General features: G+C 41.4%; 1 protein-coding gene across 11 annotated transcripts in view; it reads right to left on the minus strand.

Moving 5' to 3' along the window:
• The window catches only part of ADCYAP1R1 (ADCYAP receptor type I), a 149,751-nt gene that overhangs the window by 28,498 nt on the left and 98,100 nt on the right, over positions 1 to 23,153 (minus strand). For all 11 annotated transcript variants that reach the window (XM_038128749.1, XM_038128748.1, XM_038128747.1 and 8 more), the window contains 7 exons: positions 14,536 to 14,571; positions 13,874 to 13,915; positions 12,096 to 12,199; positions 11,007 to 11,104; positions 10,397 to 10,529; positions 7,506 to 7,659; positions 1,793 to 1,853 (listed from right to left, as the gene is read on the minus strand). In XM_038128749.1, the coding sequence (XP_037984677.1) occupies positions 1,793 to 1,853; positions 7,506 to 7,659; positions 10,397 to 10,529; positions 11,007 to 11,104; positions 12,096 to 12,199; positions 13,874 to 13,915; positions 14,536 to 14,571 (628 nt within the window). The remainder of the gene's footprint in view (positions 1 to 1,792; positions 1,854 to 7,505; positions 7,660 to 10,396; positions 10,530 to 11,006; positions 11,105 to 12,095; positions 12,200 to 13,873; positions 13,916 to 14,535; positions 14,572 to 23,153) is intronic.

Here is a 23,153-nt window from a genome sequence, read left to right on the forward strand (position 1 = left end):
TTTTGAAATTTTACTCAGTCTACCTCATTTTTTCTAACATTTCACCAGTTTCAAGCATAGCTCTCATGAAAAATCATTACCAAGTTTGTCTTTTCGGGTGTAAATACACAACTGTTCCTCCCTGCCACACCTGCTGCTCTATGGGAGCAGATACTGACTACCAAAATATGCAGGTCCAGCTCTGGGAGAAGCTTTTCCTTCTGGTCCTTTAGAACAGGATATTTGCAGCTTTTTCAAAGAACCTACCCTTTTGAATTCTTTATGATTTTTTTTCCCCACATAGAAGACAGAATGTGGATTTCTGTTTCATCTCTATTCATCTCCCCTGCAAAATTCATGGGAAACCCTCCTCAGTGGGAAGATAAACTCCTAATTGCCCTGGCAAATCAAAGCTCAGCAATGCCTTCACAGATTTCCTTCATTTTACTAGATTTACCTCCAATAATTTCTACAGCTGAGCTCATCACCTTCAATTTCCTCCACAATCAGTGAGAAAGAAGCAGAGAATTAATAGGATTCCACTTGTAAGATGAGGCAAACCATATTCTAGACTCCAGTAATTTAATGGAGCAGGGAATGGGGTCAGCTGCATGTTTACAGGTTTGATATCTGAATCTTTTAGGAATTCCCCACTGCAGTGGTAGCAAAAACATCAAACTGTAACTCTGTGAACAGAAAAGTACTTGAACTCTGCACCGAAATTATGTTAATACACAAATGGATGTGAGAAATGAAAGGACAAAACAGAACAAGAGGAAATGGTCTCAAGCTGTGCCACAGGAGGTTCAAGCTGGACACCAGGAAGAATTTTTTTACTAAAAGGGTTTTTGAACTTTGGATGGGGCTGCCCAGGGAGGTTTGGAGTCCCCATCTGTCTTAGGTTGGAAATAGGAGTATTCTGTTGGCATCTGTCAGAGCTGGGGCAGTTATCCTCTGTTCATGGGGCAGTTTCTTTATCTCTCCCACAGCCAATCCTCCCTCCAGGAGATCTCTGCTGTCCGTGGCCACTGAGTGTCCCTGCATGGCTGATCAAATTCCATCATCCCATGGGGAGATGCTGCGCCCAGGGCAGGAGCCAAGCATTCCTACCTGGATCCAATCTGAGCCTGGCAGCAGCACAGCAGCCTTTGCCCCCTGCATTCCCAGAGGAGCAGCTTTCTCCTGCCCTGCATTCCCAGAGGGAGAGCAGGCCCATCTCCAGCAGCCCTGGAGCTGCAGAGGAAAACTCCAGCCTTGTGCAGGATCCCTGCTCCAGCAGAAGCACAGCTGGCCCTGCAGGAGGGCTGAGCCACCATGGAATGGCACTGCTGCCACCACCCTGACACACAGGGGTCAGCTCCTCTTCTGACTCTGGCAGTGGGTTTGTATTTTGGTTTTTTTTGCTGCTTTGTTTGTTTGTTTGTACTATTGCATTTTTATTTTTAATTTTCCTAGTTAAGAACTGTTATTCCTATTCCCATATCTTTGCGTGAGAGCCCCTTAATGTCAAAATCAAAATTTGGAGGGAGGGGGTTTACATTTTTCATTTCAGGAAAGGCTCCTGCCTTCCTTAGCAGACACCTGTCTGTTCAAACCAAGACACCATCCCTGGAGGTGACACTCAGTGCCCTGGGCTGGGGATAAGGTGGGGATCAGTCACAGCTTGGACTTGGTGACTCTGGAGGTCTTTCCCAACCTCAAGGATTTTTTCACTCTGTGATTCTTCAATCACAATTCTTCAATCACACTCCTGTGGCACCCTTGCCATGGTGCTGGATGCACCTGGAACCATTTCCCACACAGCAACACCTACCCAGTGTCATCGAAGTGGAGCCTCAGCACTGCCCAGACAGTGACACAAATTGTTGGGGTACCTGCAGAGGACAAAGCAGCGACACATGAACAGTCCAGACACACTTGATGCTCAGCAATGAGCATTTATGCAACTTCTCCACTGAACTTTTGTTTCCTGACAGCACTTGTGCATGGGATGAAGCAATTTATTGGGTTAATTCAGAGCTCCAGAAATATCCCTGTCAGTCAGGGGTGGGATTGTAGGAGCAGAACTGGGAGCAGGGAAGAATGATGCTGTGTGCCAGTCATTGTTGCTCAGTGCTTTGCTGCATGAAGAATAAAACAAAGTCTGGGCAGAAGAGAATCAACCTCATCCGTGTCTAGAGCTACTGGAATCATGCAAGAATTGCAGTGCCAGATGTTGAGCTGGAATGGCATTATTGGATTTTGTATATTCTTCAGTAATTTGTTGTAAATGATTTACATATGTTGCATTTTCTCTGTTACTGTGTAAATAACCAGTTTTTCTTTATTAATTCACAGATGAGAGGTTTCCTTTGCTCACAGGAATATTTATTTTTTTCCATTCAAAAAAATACCAGAACAAAACAACAGACTCCAAAACCAGAGTATTGGAGTAAGGATTTAATTCCTATTTCAGACATTTCTTCACTTTCAAAAAATGCATGTAAAATGCAAATTTAATTAAAACAGTAAGAACCCACTGAGAAACCTGGACTTATTTTCCTTTCTGAAAACCCTAGAAATGTGATTTTTTTTTCCAGTGGAAATATTTTTATAAAATAATGCATTTATGCAAGACAACCATGGGGAAGTTGGATCTCCACTGTATGGTAAATAAAATCTTTGACTAAGAAACTGCTGACATCTGTTCAGGCACCACTGGAAAAATGAAATGCTAAAACCCAAACAAAAGAAGGACCTTGATAACCCCAGCTCCCAGCAGTGAACAAGACTGTGGTGAGTTGACAGGAACAATTATATTTAATACATTTTGCAAGGCTGTGTTGATGTCGCATTAATTAGTCAGTCATTTGAACCCACTTAGACAAGCCTCTGTCTAATCAAATATCCACCGTCAGAAATAAAAATATCCCTGTTAGACCTGGGTGACTGATGAAGCCCTCCTCCTTCAAACAACCACAGAGAGAAGAATTTGAAAGGAAAATGATATGAAGAAATAGAATGACAGGCTTTGGGGAGGAGAAATCATGCATATTAAAATCCATTTGAAGTCTGCCTTTCTCACAGGTGAATACCTAGAAAATACTGAGAAAAAAAACCATTTTTGCCCTTGGAGGAGTTAAGATTAATTTTTAAATATCAAATTTTAATTTTATTTTTATCAAATTAACTTTGAAATATCAAATATTTGCCCAGAGAATCTGTGGGTGCCCCATCTTTGGAAGTGTCCAAGGCTGGGCTGGATGAGGTTTGGAGCAACATGGGATGGTGGAAAGTGTCCAGGGAGGGGGGTGGGAATGAGATGAGTTTTAAGGTCTCTTCCAGTCCAAACCATTCTTTTATTCTATAAAACACGGGTCTCATGGTTTTTTTAAATTTCCTCTATATAAATTTTGATGCTATGAATAGCATTCCAAATCTGTAAAGTGTGCAGGAAGGCAGAATTAAAACTAAATGTGTCATAAAAATGAATTAAAAAACCCCATGTTTCAGATCAGCTTGGAGCTTTGAACCATCTGCTGCATGAATATACATATCCTCACACTACTTTTCTTTACATCAAAAAATTTCTATCTCTCCATCGCTTCCTTTTCAGCTTCTGAGGAACATTGGGAAACAGACAAGCCCTGAAGGCTGAGATTTATTCTTGTGCTGCCCTGAGTTAGTGATGTCTTCTGAAGGCTGGCCTAGAGCAGAGACTGGACAGAGCTAAAGAATAAAGCAGGGATTTATTCAAAGGCCTCCATAGATCCACCTTGGGCAGCACAAGAGCCCAGCCAGGGCTGCACCCAAGATCAACCCAAATGGTCCCAAAATGCACGAGCGCTCCCGGGGTCTCTCCCTTGGCTCAGCTCTGCTCCATTTGCACCTTGCAGTTCATTGTCCCGTTCCAGCTTTAGCCCAGGCACTCCCACCCTGCTTGTTTTTCTCTCTGCAGCCCACGCTGTTTGTGCTCCTGGGCTGAGCTTTGGATCATTTGTCCTTGGTGCCCAGCTGGAGCAGGAATTGTTTTGTCTCCCTGCTCTGTGCAGAGAGCTCAGCATCCCCTGATGTGAACCCAGCCCCACACACTAAAGCAGCACAGAACCTGAAAATATAAAAGCTGAAACCTGAGGCATCATTAAGAGCAGGCATTAGCAGAGAGCTCAGGGAGACAGCAGTCCATCTAGAGAATTCACCAGCATATTGCAGATTTAGGAAGGAAAAACTGCCTGGATCAACAGAGCCATATGCAGTTCTCATTAATCCCTCAAGATGAGGACACTGAAGTCTCAGCACATTTGGAGAAACAGATCAACATCCAGATGCTGCAAAGTGCTGAGCTCTTCTTTCTCACTGCTTCAGTGCATCTCCCTCCCCACCAGCTTTGAGCTGAGGGGCTGCTTTTGCCCTCCAGGGATGAAATCCAGAGCCTGGAAGTGGTCCTGTTGGCTTTGCAAATTGCCAATTGTTCCCACCAGATCAGGGAAATTGTGAGTCCAGCTGAAACATGTGGGAGGTGAGAAAATAATTGTGTTTTTAAAAAAAACCCAAAACAGAACCATTGAAATCTGGAGAGGTTTTAGAAGATATTGCTGCTTTGAATCTGAAGTGATCGGGATGTTGTGCCCACCAACACAAGCTAAACCTGGACCAGCTATCTAAGCTGGGCATGGACCTGGTGAAATGAACCCAGAGGAGGCCACAGAGATGCTCCAAGGGCTGGAGCCCCTTTTCTGGGGAGAAAAGCTGAGAGAGCTGGGGGTGCTCACCTGGAGAGGAGAAGGCTCCAGGGAGAGCTCAGATGCCTAAAGGGGCTCCAGGAGAGCTGGAGAGGGACTGGGGACAAGGCCTGGAGGGACAGGACACAGGGAATGGCTTCTACTGCCAGAAGGCACGGATGGATGGGATATTGGGAAGCAATTCCTGGCTGGGAGGGGTTGGGATGGAATTCCCAGAGAAGCTGTGGCTGCCCCTGGACCCCTGGAATTGTCGAAGGCCAAGTTGGACAGGGCTTGGAGCAACCTGGGACAATAGAAGGAGTCCCTGCCATGGCATGGGGCGCAACAGATGATCTTTAATGTCCCTTCAAACCCAAACCATTCTGGGATTCTATGTAGTCCAATGTTTAGTTCAATGCCAGTTATTATCTATGCACTCAACTAAAAACTAAATATTTTGAGGTTGGGTTATAGAATGAATCCATTTGGGCAGTTTATTCATTACAAAGACTGATTAAAAAAAACATTGAAGTCAGTTAATATATGCTGGTTTTCAATATTCTCATATTCAGACAAATCTACAGATATGAAAATTGTGCAAAATTAATTAAAGGAACTCAACCTCTGATTTATGTTCAGATTGCAAAGGTTTTACAAATTGCAATTTTGCATTGCTTTCTTTTCTAATTGTCAGATTTCCATGTACATAACCTCCAATTTCTCCTTGGAAACACACTTTCCCCTCAGCTATAATGTGATTACACAGCTGTGGAGGGTACAAAAGGAACCCTGAGCACCCTTTCCAACATTTTCTTTCCCAAAGGCCTTTTCCAGTAACCATCCATTTCCAACAGCCTTTTTATGGCACAGATTATTTATGATAATTTGTTGACTCCTCTCTCTCTATACCTTCTCTACCTCTCTACCTTCTAGAAAGATTTTCTCTCCCTTCTGTAAGGAGTCTTTGCCAGGAGATGAAAATTTTGGTTTATGTACAGCTGCTTCAGGAGGGAAAAAACAAGACCATCTGTGGATTTCCTGAAGGTTCAGGCTACATAAGGGTGTTTTTTCCTAAAGAGAGTAGTTTACGGTGTGTGGTTTGTGTGTAGATTTTACACATGAATATACAGGATTATTTCTATTTCAGAAGTGTCTGTAAGTATAAAAATTGAGTTTAACATTCTCAGAAACATTTTAAATGAAGGTATTCTTTTGCATTCACCATCTTACTTCGGCACAAAAAACATCTGCAAAGAATTGCTTGCATTAACACATCACAGGAATCAATTTATATCCAGAAGGCCAGAATGAAAAATAATTACCATGGTTATCATCATTTAACTGGCTTTTCTGAAATAAATATTGTTCCTTCCCAGTGCAAGTTTTTATTTCCCATCCAGGTAGGATAAGCAGATGTGAATACCCTTTGGGTATGTTTTCAATTTAGTTATTATCTGAAAGAAAGGCACAAATGAAGCCTTAGAAAATGGACTACAGATTTGATTATGCTGAAGAAGTTGATGTTAAGATCATATCTTGTGGGAGGCAATTTTCTGTTGCAGATTACACCTCTGCAAGAGACGTGGCATCCTCCAGATTTCAGTGCAACTCTATTCACACAACACAGCTTGGGCTGCAGTGGTAATTCTATGCTGTGATAATTCACTTGTGGGGAATTTTGGAAGGAATTTGAGATGGGACCTTTGAATTGTTTTTGATGATGTGATTTATTTTTCTTATCCTCTACATAGGCAGGAAGGGCAAGTTCAGCTCACATCCTTACTGCATGGCTCAGAAGGTCACAAGACCCTTAGTTAAAGGAGACAAGACCCTCTGTAACTCCTTTTAAGGAGTTGTAGACCAATAAAACACTGCCAATAAGGATATTTATATTTTTGACTCAATCTTTAAATATTTTGTCTTATGGACCCACGCTACAAGTGTAAGCATGGGTTCATATGTTTCTTTAGCATGGGTCCATGTATTTCTTAGTCAATCATGCTATGATACACAAACCTACAGTACTGCATTCTAATCCCCTTGTTTAGTCTTGTAACTTCTTTTATTTTTCTATATCTTAAACTCTAAAACTCTAAACTTTCCTTTACTTAGCTTAACGTGTTTCTGCTTTAAACTCTAAATCCACATTCTCGCTTCTGTCACCTAAGTTTGGAAGCCTTTTCCAAGGTCTCAGATCAAATCCTGGGTTTAGTTCTAAGCTTTGGCTTACAGGCCCAAAGTTCTGAGAGTTCCTTGCATTTCGAATTCCAGCATCATTCCAACATAATTTCAGCATCATCAAGACTAAAACTATGGTTTGAAACCTGACATGAAAATACTATGTCACAGTCAAATTTTCTGGAAACATCCCTTCACCCAGGATTTTGCTCCTGGGAAGCTGAGAAGCCTCAGAGAAAAAGGAAAACAATAATTATCTGATTTGCTTCTCCTGTGTTTTGCTGCTTTGGAATGTGTTTGGACATTGTTTACCAACAGATGATTGTTTCATTAGTTTCGTGTGAATTGTTTTGACTCAATGGCCAATCAGAGTCAAGCTGTGTCAGGCTCTGGAAAGAGTCACGAGTTTTCATTATTATCTTTTTAGCCTTCTGTCTGTATCCTTTCTGTATCTCTAGTACAGTTTACTATAGTATTCTTTTATATAATATGATAACATAAAATAATAAATTAGCCTTCTGAGAACATGGGGTCAGATTCATCATTCCTTCCCTCATCTGGGGCACCCCTCAAATACAATAATACCACACATGGTTTGTGAGCCATCCTGCACACCGAGACATGTTAGAGACAAGAAGTGCCACCTACCCCAGCCAATGATTGTGTACCAGTAGAAATATCTCCTCTCTGGGAAGAAGGTCTCCACCAACAAAGTGAAGAGGTACAACCCCTCGATGAACAGCCAGAAGTAGTTGGACATGACACAGTAGTGAAAAAACACCATCACTGCTTTGCATTCCACCTGCAGGGGATGGAGAACAAAGTTATTTCTGCATTGCTTAGGCCTAACAGAAAAAATGCTTTCAACCTCTCCAGAACTCTCAGTGGAAAGAGCTGGGGCTGGCATTACACACATTTAATGGTAAAGGTTTTAAGGAATGTGAAGAATGGCAAGTTTTACTTAGGCAGCAGAGCCTGGATGGGGTGGAAGCCAATTTTACCAGTGGGAAGAAGTCAAGGAGCATTTCAGAGCAGCTTGAGCACATCCTGTGCTGCTGAGGGCTCACAGCCCCAGTGAACACCAATTGCTGGACTTAAGCCCCCTTCCAGGATTAAATTCAGGGAAGAAAAAAATCCAGTTGATTTTTTTTCTGAGAAACCCAGAGAAGGACATGAAATGGCAGGATGACTGTGGAAAGCCCTGCGAGTGGGATCTGAAAGGATGAAACCTCCTGTGTGCAGCTGGGAATTGCACTTCCTTGCCATCCATCATCAGTGTTGTCACTCAAGGACAGAAAATGGAAGTAAGTGTGAGGAAAAAGAAGGCTGAGTGATCAGCTGTAAAAAAAAAAAAAAAAAGATGGAAGCTTTCATTCATGGATAGGACAGGGAAGGAGCAAACTAAAGAAATAGGAAAACTGGAAATAAAATTATTATAGAATATAAAGATTTTAAAATTAATAAATTAAATTAAATTAAAATAAAATTAAAATAGAATAAAAATAAAACAGAATATTAAAAAATTAAAAAGTAATTGAGTTTGTTTAAGCTTGAGAAAAGCTCAGACAGGACATTATTGCTCTCTATAACTTTCTGAGAGGAGGTGGTAACAAGGTCGGTCCCTTCTCCCAGGTAACAAATGCTAGGACAAGAGGAAATTGTCTTAAATTGCATCAGGGGAGGTTTAGTTTGGATATTAAGGAAAATTTCTTTCCTGAGAGGGTTGTCAATCACTGGAACAGTGTCTGGGTCAGTGGTGGAGTCACCATGCATGGAGAAGTTTAAAAGATGTGGAAATGTGGCACTTGGGGATGTGGTTTAGGGGTGGATTTGGCAGTGCTTGGGAATGGTTGGACTCAATTCCAGAGGGTTTTCCAACCTAAATGATTCTGTGACAAAGGTCTAAGGTGGCAACCAAGCTCTACCCTGTGAGAGTAGGACACACTGGTCTTTCCAGTGCTGCACCCCAGTGAGGTGCCATTAGTCCTACAAAAGTAGAATTTTCCAACAAATCCTGTGGGGAATGAATTTGTAGAAAATTTTTAAAGTTCGATAGAAGACTTACGTTGTGTATTTGTATGTAAATTTTGAGATAAGAAATGTTGGTTTAGAAATGTTATGGAAGAGGATAGATATTGTTGAGAGAGAAACGGAATTAGAAATAAGTTTTAAAGGATGGTTTTGTAAATAAGATTAGATGTTTTGGAGAAATAGAATTATGAAAGATGTAGTAGGATTTATGAGGGGCAATTTCAGATGATTGGTTTTAAGGTATTTATAGTATGGTGTGGTAAATGTTGATAAGTTAAGAAATGTTTATAATGTATTGTAATTAGGAATTGATTGTGATGGTTTGAATTATAATATTTGTGTTGTTTTACTTTTTACATGAAACTGAAAATAGAATAAACGTTTTACATGAAACTGAAAATAGAATAAACGTTTTTTAAATGCTTTTTAGTTGTTTTCTCTTTTAGTTGGAAAAGGGTATAATTGATAAATTGGTGTTTTGTGTGAGGAAAAAGGACATAATCTGACAAATCTGAGCAGAATCTGTGTATAAAATGGAAGTTCCTGCTGGAGGCAGTGATCAGCTCCCACTTTCACTTCATCCTCTGGGCCAAATCTACCATCAAGGTGTTTAAACCATCAGATCTCAGGTTTCTCCATGGAAGCTCTACCCAGGCTGAAGATCTGGTCATAAAATGGCTGATTTTAATGTGTTTTATGCTTTAAGTGTTTCCAAACAAAGAGGCAGATGCCACCGTTGGAAGAGTGGCAGGAGCAAACTACAGACCCAACATGGCTTCTGCTTTCTTGTGGAGAAGAACTGAGAGCAAAAACTAGTTTCAATGACAAAGAAAAGGCTGACTAAGAAACTCCACAGCTGCACTTGCCTTGTGGAAGTGACTCACAGGGAAGTTAGCTCATAACTGGATGGATAAAGGAGAGCTCAGTTTGTAATTCTATCATAATTACACCCAGTGAGCTGATTTATCATATCAAATACTAGCCTTAAATGTGAAAGGAATTGGGATTTACACACAATAAATGCTAAATGCATCAGTGAAAGAGTGCTCGGCTTGAAACTACATATTTAAGAGATGAAGATGTGGGTAATGCTGATGATGTTCTGAGTGTGGCCATCAGGTGTAATCTCCGTGTCTGAATGGTCACCCTGCTTACACATCACTCTGCCTGGCATCCTGAACAAATGAGGCTCTGGAGGAAAACCAGACCTTCAGATGAAGGAAATTGCTTGTGTCTGCTGTCATCCCACCTATCACTGAGCAGATCTGGGAAAGGGAGGAACAATCAGGGCAGAATCAGAAAATAAAACCTGTAGGTTTGTTCTGAAGGACACTGCTGACATCACGAGATGAAACATCCAATCTGACTGAGAACTGGAAGTTAAACACCAACTACCTTTACCCCTAATAACTCATGATACTCCACAGACTGCTGCATGCCCCAGTGCTTTTTGTTATCTTGAGCTGAAAAAAAGTAAAGGAAAAGGATTTGGTTTGAGTTGGACTCACCGTGGAGATGAAACAGTGGTTCCCATCCTGCTCAGCATAAAGAACCCCGTCCTTGATGAACACAGATATTGCACGGAGGATGAATGAAACAAAAAGGTTCATGTGGATGAAATTCCGAGTGCAGTGAAGCTTCCTGGAGAGGAAAGAGGAAGGGAGTGGGGGAGAAAAAGAGAAATAAAGAAGAAAATAGTTTTATTTTGTGGAAATGTCACACTGGGCCTGACCACACTTGACCAGAGCACCTTGGTGCTAAGAACAGCAACATCTAAGCCAAGACTGTGTTAGTACAGGTCCTAAACCTGAGAAATAGGAGGATTTGGGTATTTTCTCATAAAAGGATGCAGAGAAGCATAAAATAGACAAGAGAACAAGCCCAACGCAGCTTGTGAAGTTTCATAAACCAGACGCACAGCTTCTCCTGCTGCATTTACCCTCTGCTGAAATGTGACTTCTGGAGCGTGTCCAAGCTGGGGGAGCAACTCAGCTAAAGGATCTTCCCCTTCTTATTCTAACTCTGATGAGATAAAACCTTTAGCTCAGTTTGGGGCAGCTGAGCTCCATCTTCCTTCCTCCAGGGCCTGAGCAGCTCCCTGCTGGTGTCCCCACTCACCTGAAGCGACACAGGATGACCATGGCAGTGGTGAGGGAAACCAGGGAAGTGCTGTATCCCACGGTGTACAGAGCCTTCACTGAGAGATAGTAGTAATCCTTGGGAGGCAAAAACCACAGGGTTAAAGGGTTCATCCACAGCCACACTGCTGCCAATGGGCAGGAGGAACCAGAGGCAGGGTTTGTGTCTTTGCAAAGCCTGGTTTCTCCTCCTTTCCTCTGAGATCTCACTGTGCACCAAGCTCTGCTATATGGCTGGGTCTGCACACCATGAGGTTATTTATTACTGAGATAGCAAAGGCTATCTATATATTTTTTATCAGTATCTGTAAAAAAAAAAAAATCCCCCCCAAAAAACCAGTTGGCTAAGAGATTCTTAATCAGCAGGGGTTAGCCTGCAATTCTAGAAGTTCCAAGCTACATCAACACTAAAAGCTCATCTTCCATAAATATTCAATGTAGGCCCAGGAAGGATTCAGATCTCACTTCTCTCATTTTATACCCGTGTGTTGCAGGAAAGGTAGAAAAATCATAAAAAGAGACTTCATACAATCAGGCCTGCTTTGGCCAGCCTGTCATTTCTTCTACGGCAAGCTGGCACTTTGCAAGTACCCATGTGAAAGCAACCCTGGTGTGAGCAATTTGTTAACAAATAACAACATATTCAACATATTCCTGGGTGAAAAGCAACTGGCACCTGTAGAAACTGTTTTTACACCGTTAGATGGAAAAATGAAAACTATCTCTCACTAACCACTTTTCCTACAGGTACGCACCAGGGGTTTGAGTGACCAATGAATACAGAATAACAACTTGTTACTAACCAATAAGTAATTGGCAAGAAAGCTACTGACCAATTGGAGTCTCACACAAGGTCTGTAAAACTGGATAAAAAGGAGTTATGTGAATAAAGGCCTTTTTCCTCCATGAAGAAAATGGAGTCTGTGTGATTTATTCCCATAGCCATGTACATCTGATTGTTTGTTCTAATCACTATCAAATCAGAACATGACCAGAGGCTGGACAGAGAGCAGTCTGCTGTTTCCCCCCTCCCCCTTCATTTGTTTTTAACTATGAGATTAATTCCCACCTGATTATCAGATTCTGTTTCATTCTCATCGAAGCCGCAGGCATCGTAGTAATGAGGGAAAGGTTCAGACCAGCCATCTTCAGTGCAATTCCTGCTGATGTCCCCTGTGCCAATGGCAGGTGGGAATGTCACATCCGAAGAAAAAACCCCAGGACACCCCTTCCCTCCCCTTGATGCAAAGAAAACCCCACAGTTCTACTGGAAGCTCTGTTTATCTGCCTATCCATAGATTTAATTCTGGAAATTTAATGATGTCTTTAAATGATCCAGTTCTACAACAGGCACCTACGGATGGCTATTATTACAGTTGGTCACCAGAGAGCAAAAGTATTTAATCAGTACATTCAGTGTCTCCAGGCCACCAAAAATCTCATTCTCAAGTAGGTTCCTAAATCAGGGGTCAGCTAAATGTTCATTTCTTTCAAAAAGGCATCTGGTGACTCCAGCTTTGATGAAGATATCTTCACTCCACATGGCCAAAGGGGAAGTCCAGTGATTAAAAACAGGCCTTTTGTGCTATTTTTAATGGTTTATATCTGAGGCACATGCATGGGACTGGTGATAAACACCAGACTAACATGATTCTTTTGGTCCAGGTGCTGGAAGCCAGTCAGGATGCTGTGGGATATCTCAGATAATCATGGGTTATATATCCATGGAGAGGCAGCTGGATTGCTCTCACATCCCCCTCGTTTATCTCCAAGCCCCGGCTCTGATCTGAGTGACTTTGTGGGAAGGGTCTGCAGAAAACAAAGGATCATGGACTGGGAATCTCTTCTCCATCCCCTGTGGCAATGTGCTCTTCTCCATCTCCAGATACCAGGGTGGCCTCAGGTGGTGAAGTCAGAGCTTCTCACTTTCCTCTGTCTATTAATTATTCTAATCCTGGTTTATAACCTTATTTTTAAAGAAATATTGTCTTAAATACCATGATTTTTTGGCTAATCTCTTATCAGAAGCAGCTCCTAAATTGTTTCACTGATAAACTTAGGCTTTAAAACCGTACTGGGAATGAAGAGTTGGGGGCAGAAGAGGAAGAATCTCCTGACACTCTCATTTACCTGCAAAGCTGCCTGAGGTAGGACAGCCCCTGTGGGGCTCTTTTGAAGCACCATTATTCCCAAAGCTCAATGGCTTTCCTAAAAATTTGGGATGGGCTGCTGCTGCATTTCTTCCTCTCCAGCACAAAGGAACAGCCTCAATTTATCAAATTATCCCATTTCTGGAGTTTCAGTTGCACCTTGACCAAAACTGATGGAAATTTCCAAGTTTGAGTTTGCTCTTTGCTATTAAAGTTGTGCTGCTTTGCATTCTTAGGGCAGGTTAGTCTCTCATAACCTCTTTTCTAACCTTATTTAAGAGAATCTGTTTGCCATCCATGCAGCAGAATATATCTCTTTAATCACAGCATTTGTTTAAGAACATTGCATTAGTTGGCAAATTTTGTTAAATTACTCTTGCACATTCATCCCTAGTTTTCTATGGAAAAAAAAAGCACTGAATCATGGTGCTGACTTCCTTTAACACTATTTAGTAATTACTGTTAAGCAGGTGGATATAATTTATAGCAGCACACTTCTTAGATTGCAAGGCTTCATAGAGGAGGAATAGATTTTCATAATACTGCTAAAAGTAACTGAGCAGAAAATATGTCACAGCAATTAGAACTGATTAGAAAATAATACCAAAATCGCAGGGAAAAAGAGCTGAGAGCTTCCTTTTTAACAGAGAGATAAATAAAAAGAGAGACAAAAAATTTCCATGGTTCTGTTTCTTACCTAGGAGAGACTGGGCTGTGCTTTCCAGCAGGTCATAATCACCTGGAAAAGTGGAAATTGGCTATGAAATTGTTTTGATTGTGTTTTCTATTAGAGCCCTAACTGGTCTCAGTGGAAAGCAGTGAATGGAGTGCAATTGATTTCTATTTGTTTAGATCAGGCCCAAAGGCAATAAATACTTGGTGATGTCTTCTCAGGCAGTAAACACAGCTTTACTTGAGAGTTTAAATCAAAGCTGAACCTCTAAATTTAGAATAAAAGACTCACACAATAAACAGGGGCAAACTTTATTGGAAAAATAGAGAAGTCAAATATTATTTCTGTAGGAATTTGCATTTATAATCCTCAGGTATTTAAATATGACCAGTTTTCAGATAATTAATGAAAACTTATTTCAATCCATCAATGGCAAAGAGTGGTAATTAATTTATTTTAAAAAAAAGTAGTATAATTTTGTGGCTTTAGGTAAAATCACACTGATTTATAGAGATTTATGAGATTTTTAATTTCACTTTTTGTGCAAGTATTATAGTTAAGTACCAATATATCATTGTCATAATTGTTGACACACAGATAACTTTTTAATAATCTGAAATTAACATGTGCACACCATTTTGGGGAACAGAAGTACTGAGGACATGGGCAGCACAACTGGTTCTTACCTGCATGGGTTTGCCCCAAATTATCCACTTCCCAACCTGCAATTAGAAGAATGAAAATAATTAATTCATAATGATAATAGGTGATAATTTAATTTTGATAAAAGTTTGGCTCCCATAAAAGAGGAGAACTGCAGGTTTAAATCTTTATTTTTTTGTATTAGTCCTCCATATTTATTGAACATTGTTAAATACCTGGTTTCATTAAGTTTCATCAGACTCTAGGAAGAATAAGAAAAATGGATGTAGGAGCTTTTTTTGTGGATTTTTTTAAAAATTATTTTTTAAGGGAATGTTCTGAAGTGAGAAAAACTCACACGTTTCCAAAACACTGTATCTAAACCCATGCTGCTCAGTATCCTAAAACACAGCTATCACAATGGGAAATGATAAAACTTTGAGCTTACATTAGAAATCTCCCTTTGTTCTTAAAAAAAAAAAAAAAAAAAATTGTTGGAATGATGCCCTCCCAATGCCCTGTGCTCAATGTTTAATCCAAATTGGGTTGAAATCAGGTTTTCCTGGATCCTGGGGGTGTTCTGGCTCAGCTGGGGAGGGAGGAGGAGCTGCCTGGAGCCAGGGAGTGGAGCTGCTGCACCGTGCACAGAGGAGCCTCAGGGAGCTGCTGCAAATCACTCTCAAAAAACGTTCCCAGCACTTCACTGACCACTACAGCAGGTGAAATATTCACTTCAGTTTAGTTCTGCATCCTCTGGAGCAGCCACAGGGCTTCAGGTTGTTCCCCTTTTAACCCCAGTGGTCAAATGTTAATTAGGGATTGGAAAAGCCTTCACCAAATTGTATGAGAAGGGTTTTGTTAAAAGTGAAATCCAAACAAAGACTGATTTTGATCCTATGGGGAAGGAGAAAGCATCTAAAGAAATAAAATAATAACAGGAGGCTTTTCAGCATGGCATAAAATGTGGGGGTTTTATTTCATAATTCACACAATAATTTAAAATTCCTTGATTTCTGTGTCTCCTCTGAAGTAAATCTGATGTGCTTTTGTAGCTTTTAAGACAGAAAAAAGAGGGATTAATGTGAAAATGATGGTGAGAGTATTGAAAACTCATATGAAGCATCAGGCAGGCTGTATTGTGACTTTGGGTGGATTATTAAACATCAATCCTACCCATCCAACCCACTGGGGGCTTTGGGGGGTTGATCCTGGAAGCCACAGTGAGAACACCCACAGTCTCCATCCTTCTCTGCCCAGCTCCAGCTGCTGCCAGGATTCCACAGGAAGAATTAAACCTGGATTTTAGGGAAAGGTTCTTGCCCCAGAGGGTGGTGGGGCACTGACGCAGGGACTGGGCACATTCCCAAGGCTGCCAGAGCTCCAGGAGAGATTGGACACCACTCCCAAGGATGCACAGGCTGGGATTTTGTGCAAGGACAGGATGATTTTGTGGGTCCCTTCCAACTCAGGATATTCTGTGACTCTAACTCCTGGGTGTTTGCAGATGTTGGGCAGATCTCTAAATCCTGAGGAGGTGTCTCCAGTGCTCTGAGCAAACATTTTCCTGCAGCCACGGTGGTTCAGCTGCTGCACGGGGCAGAAGTGGCAGATGCTGCAGCAGCACTGAGCCCGTGCTTCACATTCCTGGCAGAATATCAGGGATGGTGTGGTGGGTTCAGTGATGGACAACATTAGAATATTAAATTATAGAATATTCATCTATTCTGCTCTGCAGAATAGTTTGGAGAGACCTTTTTTCCTCCTAAATCCACCAAACCCCAGGTTTATTAGCAGCCGTGTAGCTCAGTTTTAGGAATTTGTTGCTAAAATCAGGATGTGTTGCTAAAATCTGAATTCAGAATACGGTCAGGTTGTGGGAATTTTTATCTGTGGGTGTATCAGAGGGTCAAAGAGCAAACCACCACTTATTTATCACTTCTTTCTTGGTGCTTTTCAGAGCATCTGCCACTCCAACCAGCAGCTCTGATGGAACTTGTCCCCTAAGTGAGGTCGCCTAACTCAGCAGCCTGTGCCTCACACTGACCCAACACAAGCAGGGTAGAAAAAGCTGCAAGAAAAACTCCCCAAAACCTCTTTGACTCATAAAAGCCCAGTTTTAGTTTATTATTTGTAATTTGACCTTAAAACTGTGCAGAATTCTTTCAGGAGAAAGACCAGGCCCGTATTATGTAGATTGATGCCTGATGTTCCTGACATCCTGCTTATTACAGTGATGGCTCAGAGAAACACATTTCTCTTAAATTTAAAGGTTTTGAATGCAGCTGTTCTCCCCCTACAATCTAAAAAGTATGACAAAAAAATTATCATTATTTAATTCTAAATAGAGGTGGCAGTTAGTCTCATTGATATTAAAATAATAAATTTTAGTTAATTTTTAATTTCACGACATCCATAATAACAGTTAAAACACATTAATGCAGTTTTTCTGAAAGGAATAGGCTTGTTATAGAAATATTTTTGTATATATATTGAAATTATTATTACAATTCACTCTGTTTGGACATTATGAAGGGACTCACTTTTCTAACAACTTTAATTTTCTGATTTGTAGGAGCAAACAAGCTTTTTATTAATATATATTTCTATATCTGAGTCCTAACTAATGTGCTGGAGAAAGTTCCAGTACAACATTTGTCTATACAGGCTTTTAGGCTTGATTCATCAACTCAATTTTCACTAATAAGTTAAGATACTGGGAAGTTAATGAGATTTACATTGAACACCATGCCCTGAATTACAACAAAGAGTCAAAGTTCATCCACTGAGTGTTGGGATAAAATGAACATGTATACAATTATATTTGTGGGTGTGTGGATATAATTTTTTGGTATTTCTATGCAATTATTTAAATATATATAAATATACATATGAAATATATATATTTATATTTATATCTTAGTTTATATTTTAATATATAAGTATATATAAAATATGAATGCACAAGGTATATAATACAAAATTATAATATATAAATATATATTATATATTAATTTTTTATATTTATATATTTTATATATATACATATATATATAAATAGATATTTTATATATATTAAAATATATAAATAAAATTATAAAACTATTAAAATATAGATATATACAGATATATTTAGGTATATATAAAAGGACATGAGGGAACATAGAGCCACGACATGCCTTTGAATTCCTGCACACTGCAGCTGCTGCCCTGCCCTCAGACAGTGCAAGTCTCTGCATCCTGCAGCAAAATATGGATATTTATTTGACAGAAATCCATGGCATTGCTGCTGCTTCCTCACATGTCTGAAATGAACTCACATGAGTTCAAATGGATTTGTTTTGAGCACAACATTTAATGTGTTTACAAAGACCTGACCTTGCATCTAAAGGGTTGTAGGGAATCCCAGGCACACCCTCATTTTTCACAATAGTACCTCAAAACATTGTTTTTCTGGGTTATATTTTCACCTCAGTGCCTTCAAGACTCTAGAGTGACCTCGGTAAATTCACTCTGCTGTCAGTGATGGAGTGGGCAGGACTACAGGACCCCTCACTGAGTGGGCTTTCCCACAAACCTTCTTGTTTTCCTACTCTCAGGACACAAGCAATGAGAAATTGGTGTGCTTGACTCCACTGATGAAGAAGAGAAAGCCCATTAACATGATTATACAATGGTCTAATAAAATGCATTGCTCTCTCAGAAATGAAGAATAAATAAAATATGATTTTCATCTGCATTTCCCCTGGAAACACATTCTTCAGAGGTTTAATTCAAGGGTTACATTTACAAGGGACTTTTGAGGAGAGCATGTAGTGACAGAGGGAGGAGGAATGGCTTTAAACTGAAAGTGGGCAGGTTTAGGTTGGGTATTAGGAAGAAATTCTTTACTCAGAGGGTGGGCAGGCCCTGGCACAGGCTGCCCAGAGAAGCTGCAGCTGCCCCTGGATCCCTGGAAGTGTCCAAGGCCAGGTTGGACGGGGCTTGGAGCAGCCTTGGATAGTGGAAGGTGCCCCTGCCCATGGCAGGGGGTGGCACTGGATGAGTTTTAAGATCTTTTCCAACCCAAACCATTCTATAATTCTATTATTCCATGATGACAACATCTTAAATACCACAATTTTATGACTTATTTGAATGACATCTGTGCTTCTCACATGTTGTTAAACCCAAATTATGGAAATATGGACGCGCAGCAGATACTAAACGGTGCCTTAGAACAGCACTTTTTAAATCAATAATTGCTCTTATCAGTCAATAAACTCCTGAGGAAGCTGCTGTTTTGCTCAACTCAGGATGGTTTATCAAGAGTATTGACAGGTTGTGTTATTTGCTGTTTGACTAGACTTAAGTGAGTGTCACTCTTTGGGAAGCAAATCTACAATTAACGCTTTAATTGACATTGTTAATTAGATGTTATTTGTAGAATTGCTCAGAGTTCCTAGAGAAGATCTATCAAAATGCTGAGTTACCAATTCTAAAGACCAAGTAATGAAAATACTCCTCATATCTGTTTTCTGCAGAAAGAGGTAAAAGAGGGAGGAAAAAAAAAATCCAAGGACTTGCCAATGGCTCCCCACAGAGTTGGTGGCAGAGACCCAGACCTTTCCTGCTCTTTTCTTCCACATTTATCAGATTTTCCTCCTTGATTTTAATTTACTGAGACCCAGAACTCATAATTCACCCCTCACAATGCAACAACTGATGAGAAACTCGATGACAGCAGTTGCTCCTGATTTAAAGTGGACAGGGATGGGGAAGCTGAAGCCAAGAACCAGCCCGTGCACGATGAGCCTCAGAGCCTTTTAGATCTCCTCCTTGGTGCCAAATCTGTGCTGGCTGCTCTCCACCAGCCTGGCCTCCTGTGGCTTTGTTTATCTGAACACAACTCGCATTTAACCCTTTTGTTCCAGCGTTTGTCCCTTATTAGTGGCAGGGCAGGAGGGGATGAAAGGCTTCCAAAGCTGTTCAGTCCTGAATTGGCTTGCCCACACTTCTCCCACACTCCTGTTGTTCTCATCTCTGTATTGTGGGTCGGAGGGCTGCTCCACAAAGGTAATTCTCCAAAAGGTTTTGGATTTTGACAGCGTTAAGATCAACGTGCAAAGCCTGCACTGTTTTTACTGCACGTCGTGTCCCTACAGAAAGTGTAGGCACTGGGGCAGGGAGATGCTGTGGAAAACATTCACAACCCCTTGTTATCCTGCTGTCCAGCTATGTGGATAACGAGCTGGCTGGGCAGAAGTTTAATTTCTTCTTTCCTGCTTTGTATAGCACTGATTAGAAGTTTACATTCCATTTCTAAATACGAAATAAACCAGTGAGCTCTCACGCCCAACTTCGTGGCATCCACCATGCTGAGCCTCCTCTCTGCCTTCCCATGGCTGCCTGCTGCTCTCCTGCTCCAGCAATCTGTTCAGCCGGCTGGCAAAGCCACAGTCAGCAGCAGCAGGCTACTTAGCAGCTTTTCTTCACTCTCTGAGCTCCCCACACGGGTTCTGGTTCCATACCCTGCCCGCTGCGTCCCTAGAAGGGGCATCAGCCCTCTGCCAGTCCTGTGCCTACACACACACAACGCCACACACACATTATCCAACCATCCCAGCTCCTTTGTTATGGCTCTATGTGCTTTCCAGAGAAGCTGTGGCTGCCCCTGGATCCCTGGAAGTGTCCAAGGCCAGGCTGGACAGGGCTTGGAGCAACCTGGTGATGCCTCAGGTTTTGGCTTTTGTATTTTTCAGATTCTGTGCTGCTTTAGTGTGTGGGGCTGGGTTCACATCAGGGGATGCTGAGCTCTCTGCACAGAGCAGGGAGACAAAACAATTCCTGCTCCAGCTGGGCACCAAGGACAAATGATCCAAATCTCAGCCCAGGAGCACAAACAGCGTGGGCTGCAGAGAGAAAAACAAGCAGGGTGGGAGTGCCTGGGCTAAAGCTGGAACGGGACAATGAACTGCAAGGTGCAAATGGAGCAGAACTGAGCCAAGGGAGAGACCCCGGGAGCGCTCGTGCATTTTGGGACCATTTGGGTTGATCTTGGGTGCAGCCCTGGCTGGGCTCTTGTGCTGCCCAAGGTGCATCCATGGAGGCCTTGGAATAAATCCCTGCTTTATTCTTTAGCTCTGTCTAATCTCTGTTCTAGGTCAGCCTTCATAAGGCATCACTGGGATAGTGGAAGGTGTCCCTGCCCATGGGTGGGGGTAGGAACTGGATGATCTTTAAGGTCATTTGCAACAGAATCCATTCTGTTATTCCATAATTGATTGATTAATCAAGGGTTAGCTGCTTGGGCTTTACAATTTCATTAGCAGGAACTGTAGGAAGTAGCAGGCAGGCAAGGCCACAGAGTACATGGCCCTACAGGTGCACACACCTTTCCCTGTGTTAAGTGCTTCCCACAACAATTTCCACGGATTTGGGTCCCTCCAGCCTCATGCCCCATAGCCAATACTTTAAACGACAGATTAAAAGTAATTTTTACAAGAGCAGGAGGTGACAGGACATGGGATAATGGCTTCAAACTGACAGAAGGCAGGGTAAATGGGATATTAGGAAGAAATTCTCTCCTGTGAGGGTGGGGAGACCCTGGCACAGGTTTCCAGAGAAGCTGTGGCTGCCCCTGGATCCCTGGAAGTGTCCAAAGCCAAGATGGACAGGGCTTGGAGCAACCAGGACTAGTGGAAGGTGTCCCTGCCCAAGGCAGAGGGTGGAACTAAGAAGACTTTTAAGGTCCCTTCCAACCTAAACCATTCTGGGATTCTATCATTTACTGCAGATCTCCATTTGCCTTGACAAAGGTATTTGTGAACAGAATGCTCACACAGAGACAGTACAAAATGAAGTGATGTTTGTTGTATTTAGAAAACAAGAGAACTGGGGCAGAGGACAATCAAGGGTAAGATTTGGAAGCTTTATTCATATTTGTGTGTTTGACTAAGACCTGGTGCCTAAGGACATCTGAGTAATGAATCCTGTGGGGCAAACTCATCCCATCCAGTTTATCTACCTGGAGATAAATTCACCTGGTTACTAAGTCTCCTCCCATAAGGGGCAGAGAGACTGGAATTTCCAGAGGATGGTTGGGTTTAGATATCTATCCTACCATGAGAGGAAAAAGCTTCAGCAAAGTCTTTGTTACCCAGAGGTTTGTGCAAGACATTGCAGTAAAGACAGGGACAGACTGATACATAAATAATTTCTTCCTATATCCCAGTTTACCTCCAGGGCACAGGGACAAGATCCAGAAAAATCATGGGAGAATTCCAGTGAGGTCCCATATGGAGAAGAGAAAGGCCAGAGCACACAGGGCTGGCTAAGGTGGGACTGATGTGCAGACATGATCAATAACATTTAAGGGAAATCATGGCTTTATTCTTTTCTTCCTCTTTCCTGTTAAAGGATGTGAAACTAGAAGTGGACTGAGGTCACCATAGCAACTAAGCATCATCTAAACGTTATGTGAGTCCTTCCTTTGAGTCCGGCTGTCACAGGAGCATCCATCAGAGTGAAGGATCAATGCAATTACTATTGAAGGGCCTCCTGCTCTGAAGAGGGCAGGGTCATATTTGATAGAAAAACAAAAGTTTTTCAAACAAGAACCGTGAAAAAAATTTGAAACATTGCCCAGAAGAGATTGTCAGTTCTGAAATAACACCTAGAGAAGAAAGCAAATTAAATGCCTTGCTCAAAGGTAAGCACGAATGTGTGCCCACCACACCTAAAATTCTGAAATCACCTCAAATTCTTTTCCCAATAATTTGGTTCAAGAGGAGAAAGATGAACAGAGCAAAGATTATTAGGAAAGGTTGAAGGATCTGCTCATGTTGCCCCTACAGTGATACCTCAATCTATTACCTTTTGCAGTCCAAGTATTCTCCAAACCACTCAGCAGCTCTCAGCATCTTCCACCTTTGCATTCTTCCCAAAGATGCAGGATTATTTTTTTTCCCAAGGCCAAATTAGCTCTCAGATCATTGACAAAGTTCCTGAGCTGTGTTGCAGCTTTCCCCTGACCACTGCAGGATGTCCCCCTGCAGAGGACCAAGGACTTGATCTTCAGCTGAAAAGCTCTTGCTCGTGCTGCACATTTGAGTATCAGAGGCACAGAGCCTCATGTCCCCATAATTTGGTGGGAAAGGCCATAAAATGTTTGTTTGTTTTTTTTTCTGCTAGAAAACATCTGAGAGGCTCAGCTACTTGAATAGAATTGTAGATCCAGTTACTATTCTTTGATGACAGCATTTTCCTCCCGTTTTCTCTGCATTGCAGATGGACTTCATGATGCTGTGACCATGGAGGCTTGATTACAGCTTGTCCTCCTCTCTTTGGAAAAGCTGGAGTAATCTCATGGCTTTACTGCCTGTGCAAAGCCCATGGATGAAAACCAGCAGGAAATGACTTGTTATCAATCAAGAGCCATTATATATTTATGTATTTATTTATTTAAAAAATTTTAATGGTTTATATAAAATGGATACCTTAGCACTGAACTTGATGATGACTGCTATGTAGGATCTTACATAAAATTAAGGATGAAACAAAGGTTTCAGCGTCCTGGCTGCTTCAATAAATAAATAAATATAAATAAGCTCCATTGGCTCATTATTATTCCCATGATGAGAATGCTGGCATGCGTCATACATGTTTTCCAGAGAAAACTTGGTTA

Source organism: Motacilla alba, chromosome 2 (genome assembly GCF_015832195.1).
Source record: "Motacilla alba alba isolate MOTALB_02 chromosome 2, Motacilla_alba_V1.0_pri, whole genome shotgun sequence".
Classification (NCBI taxonomy): domain Eukaryota; kingdom Metazoa; phylum Chordata; class Aves; order Passeriformes; family Motacillidae; genus Motacilla; species Motacilla alba.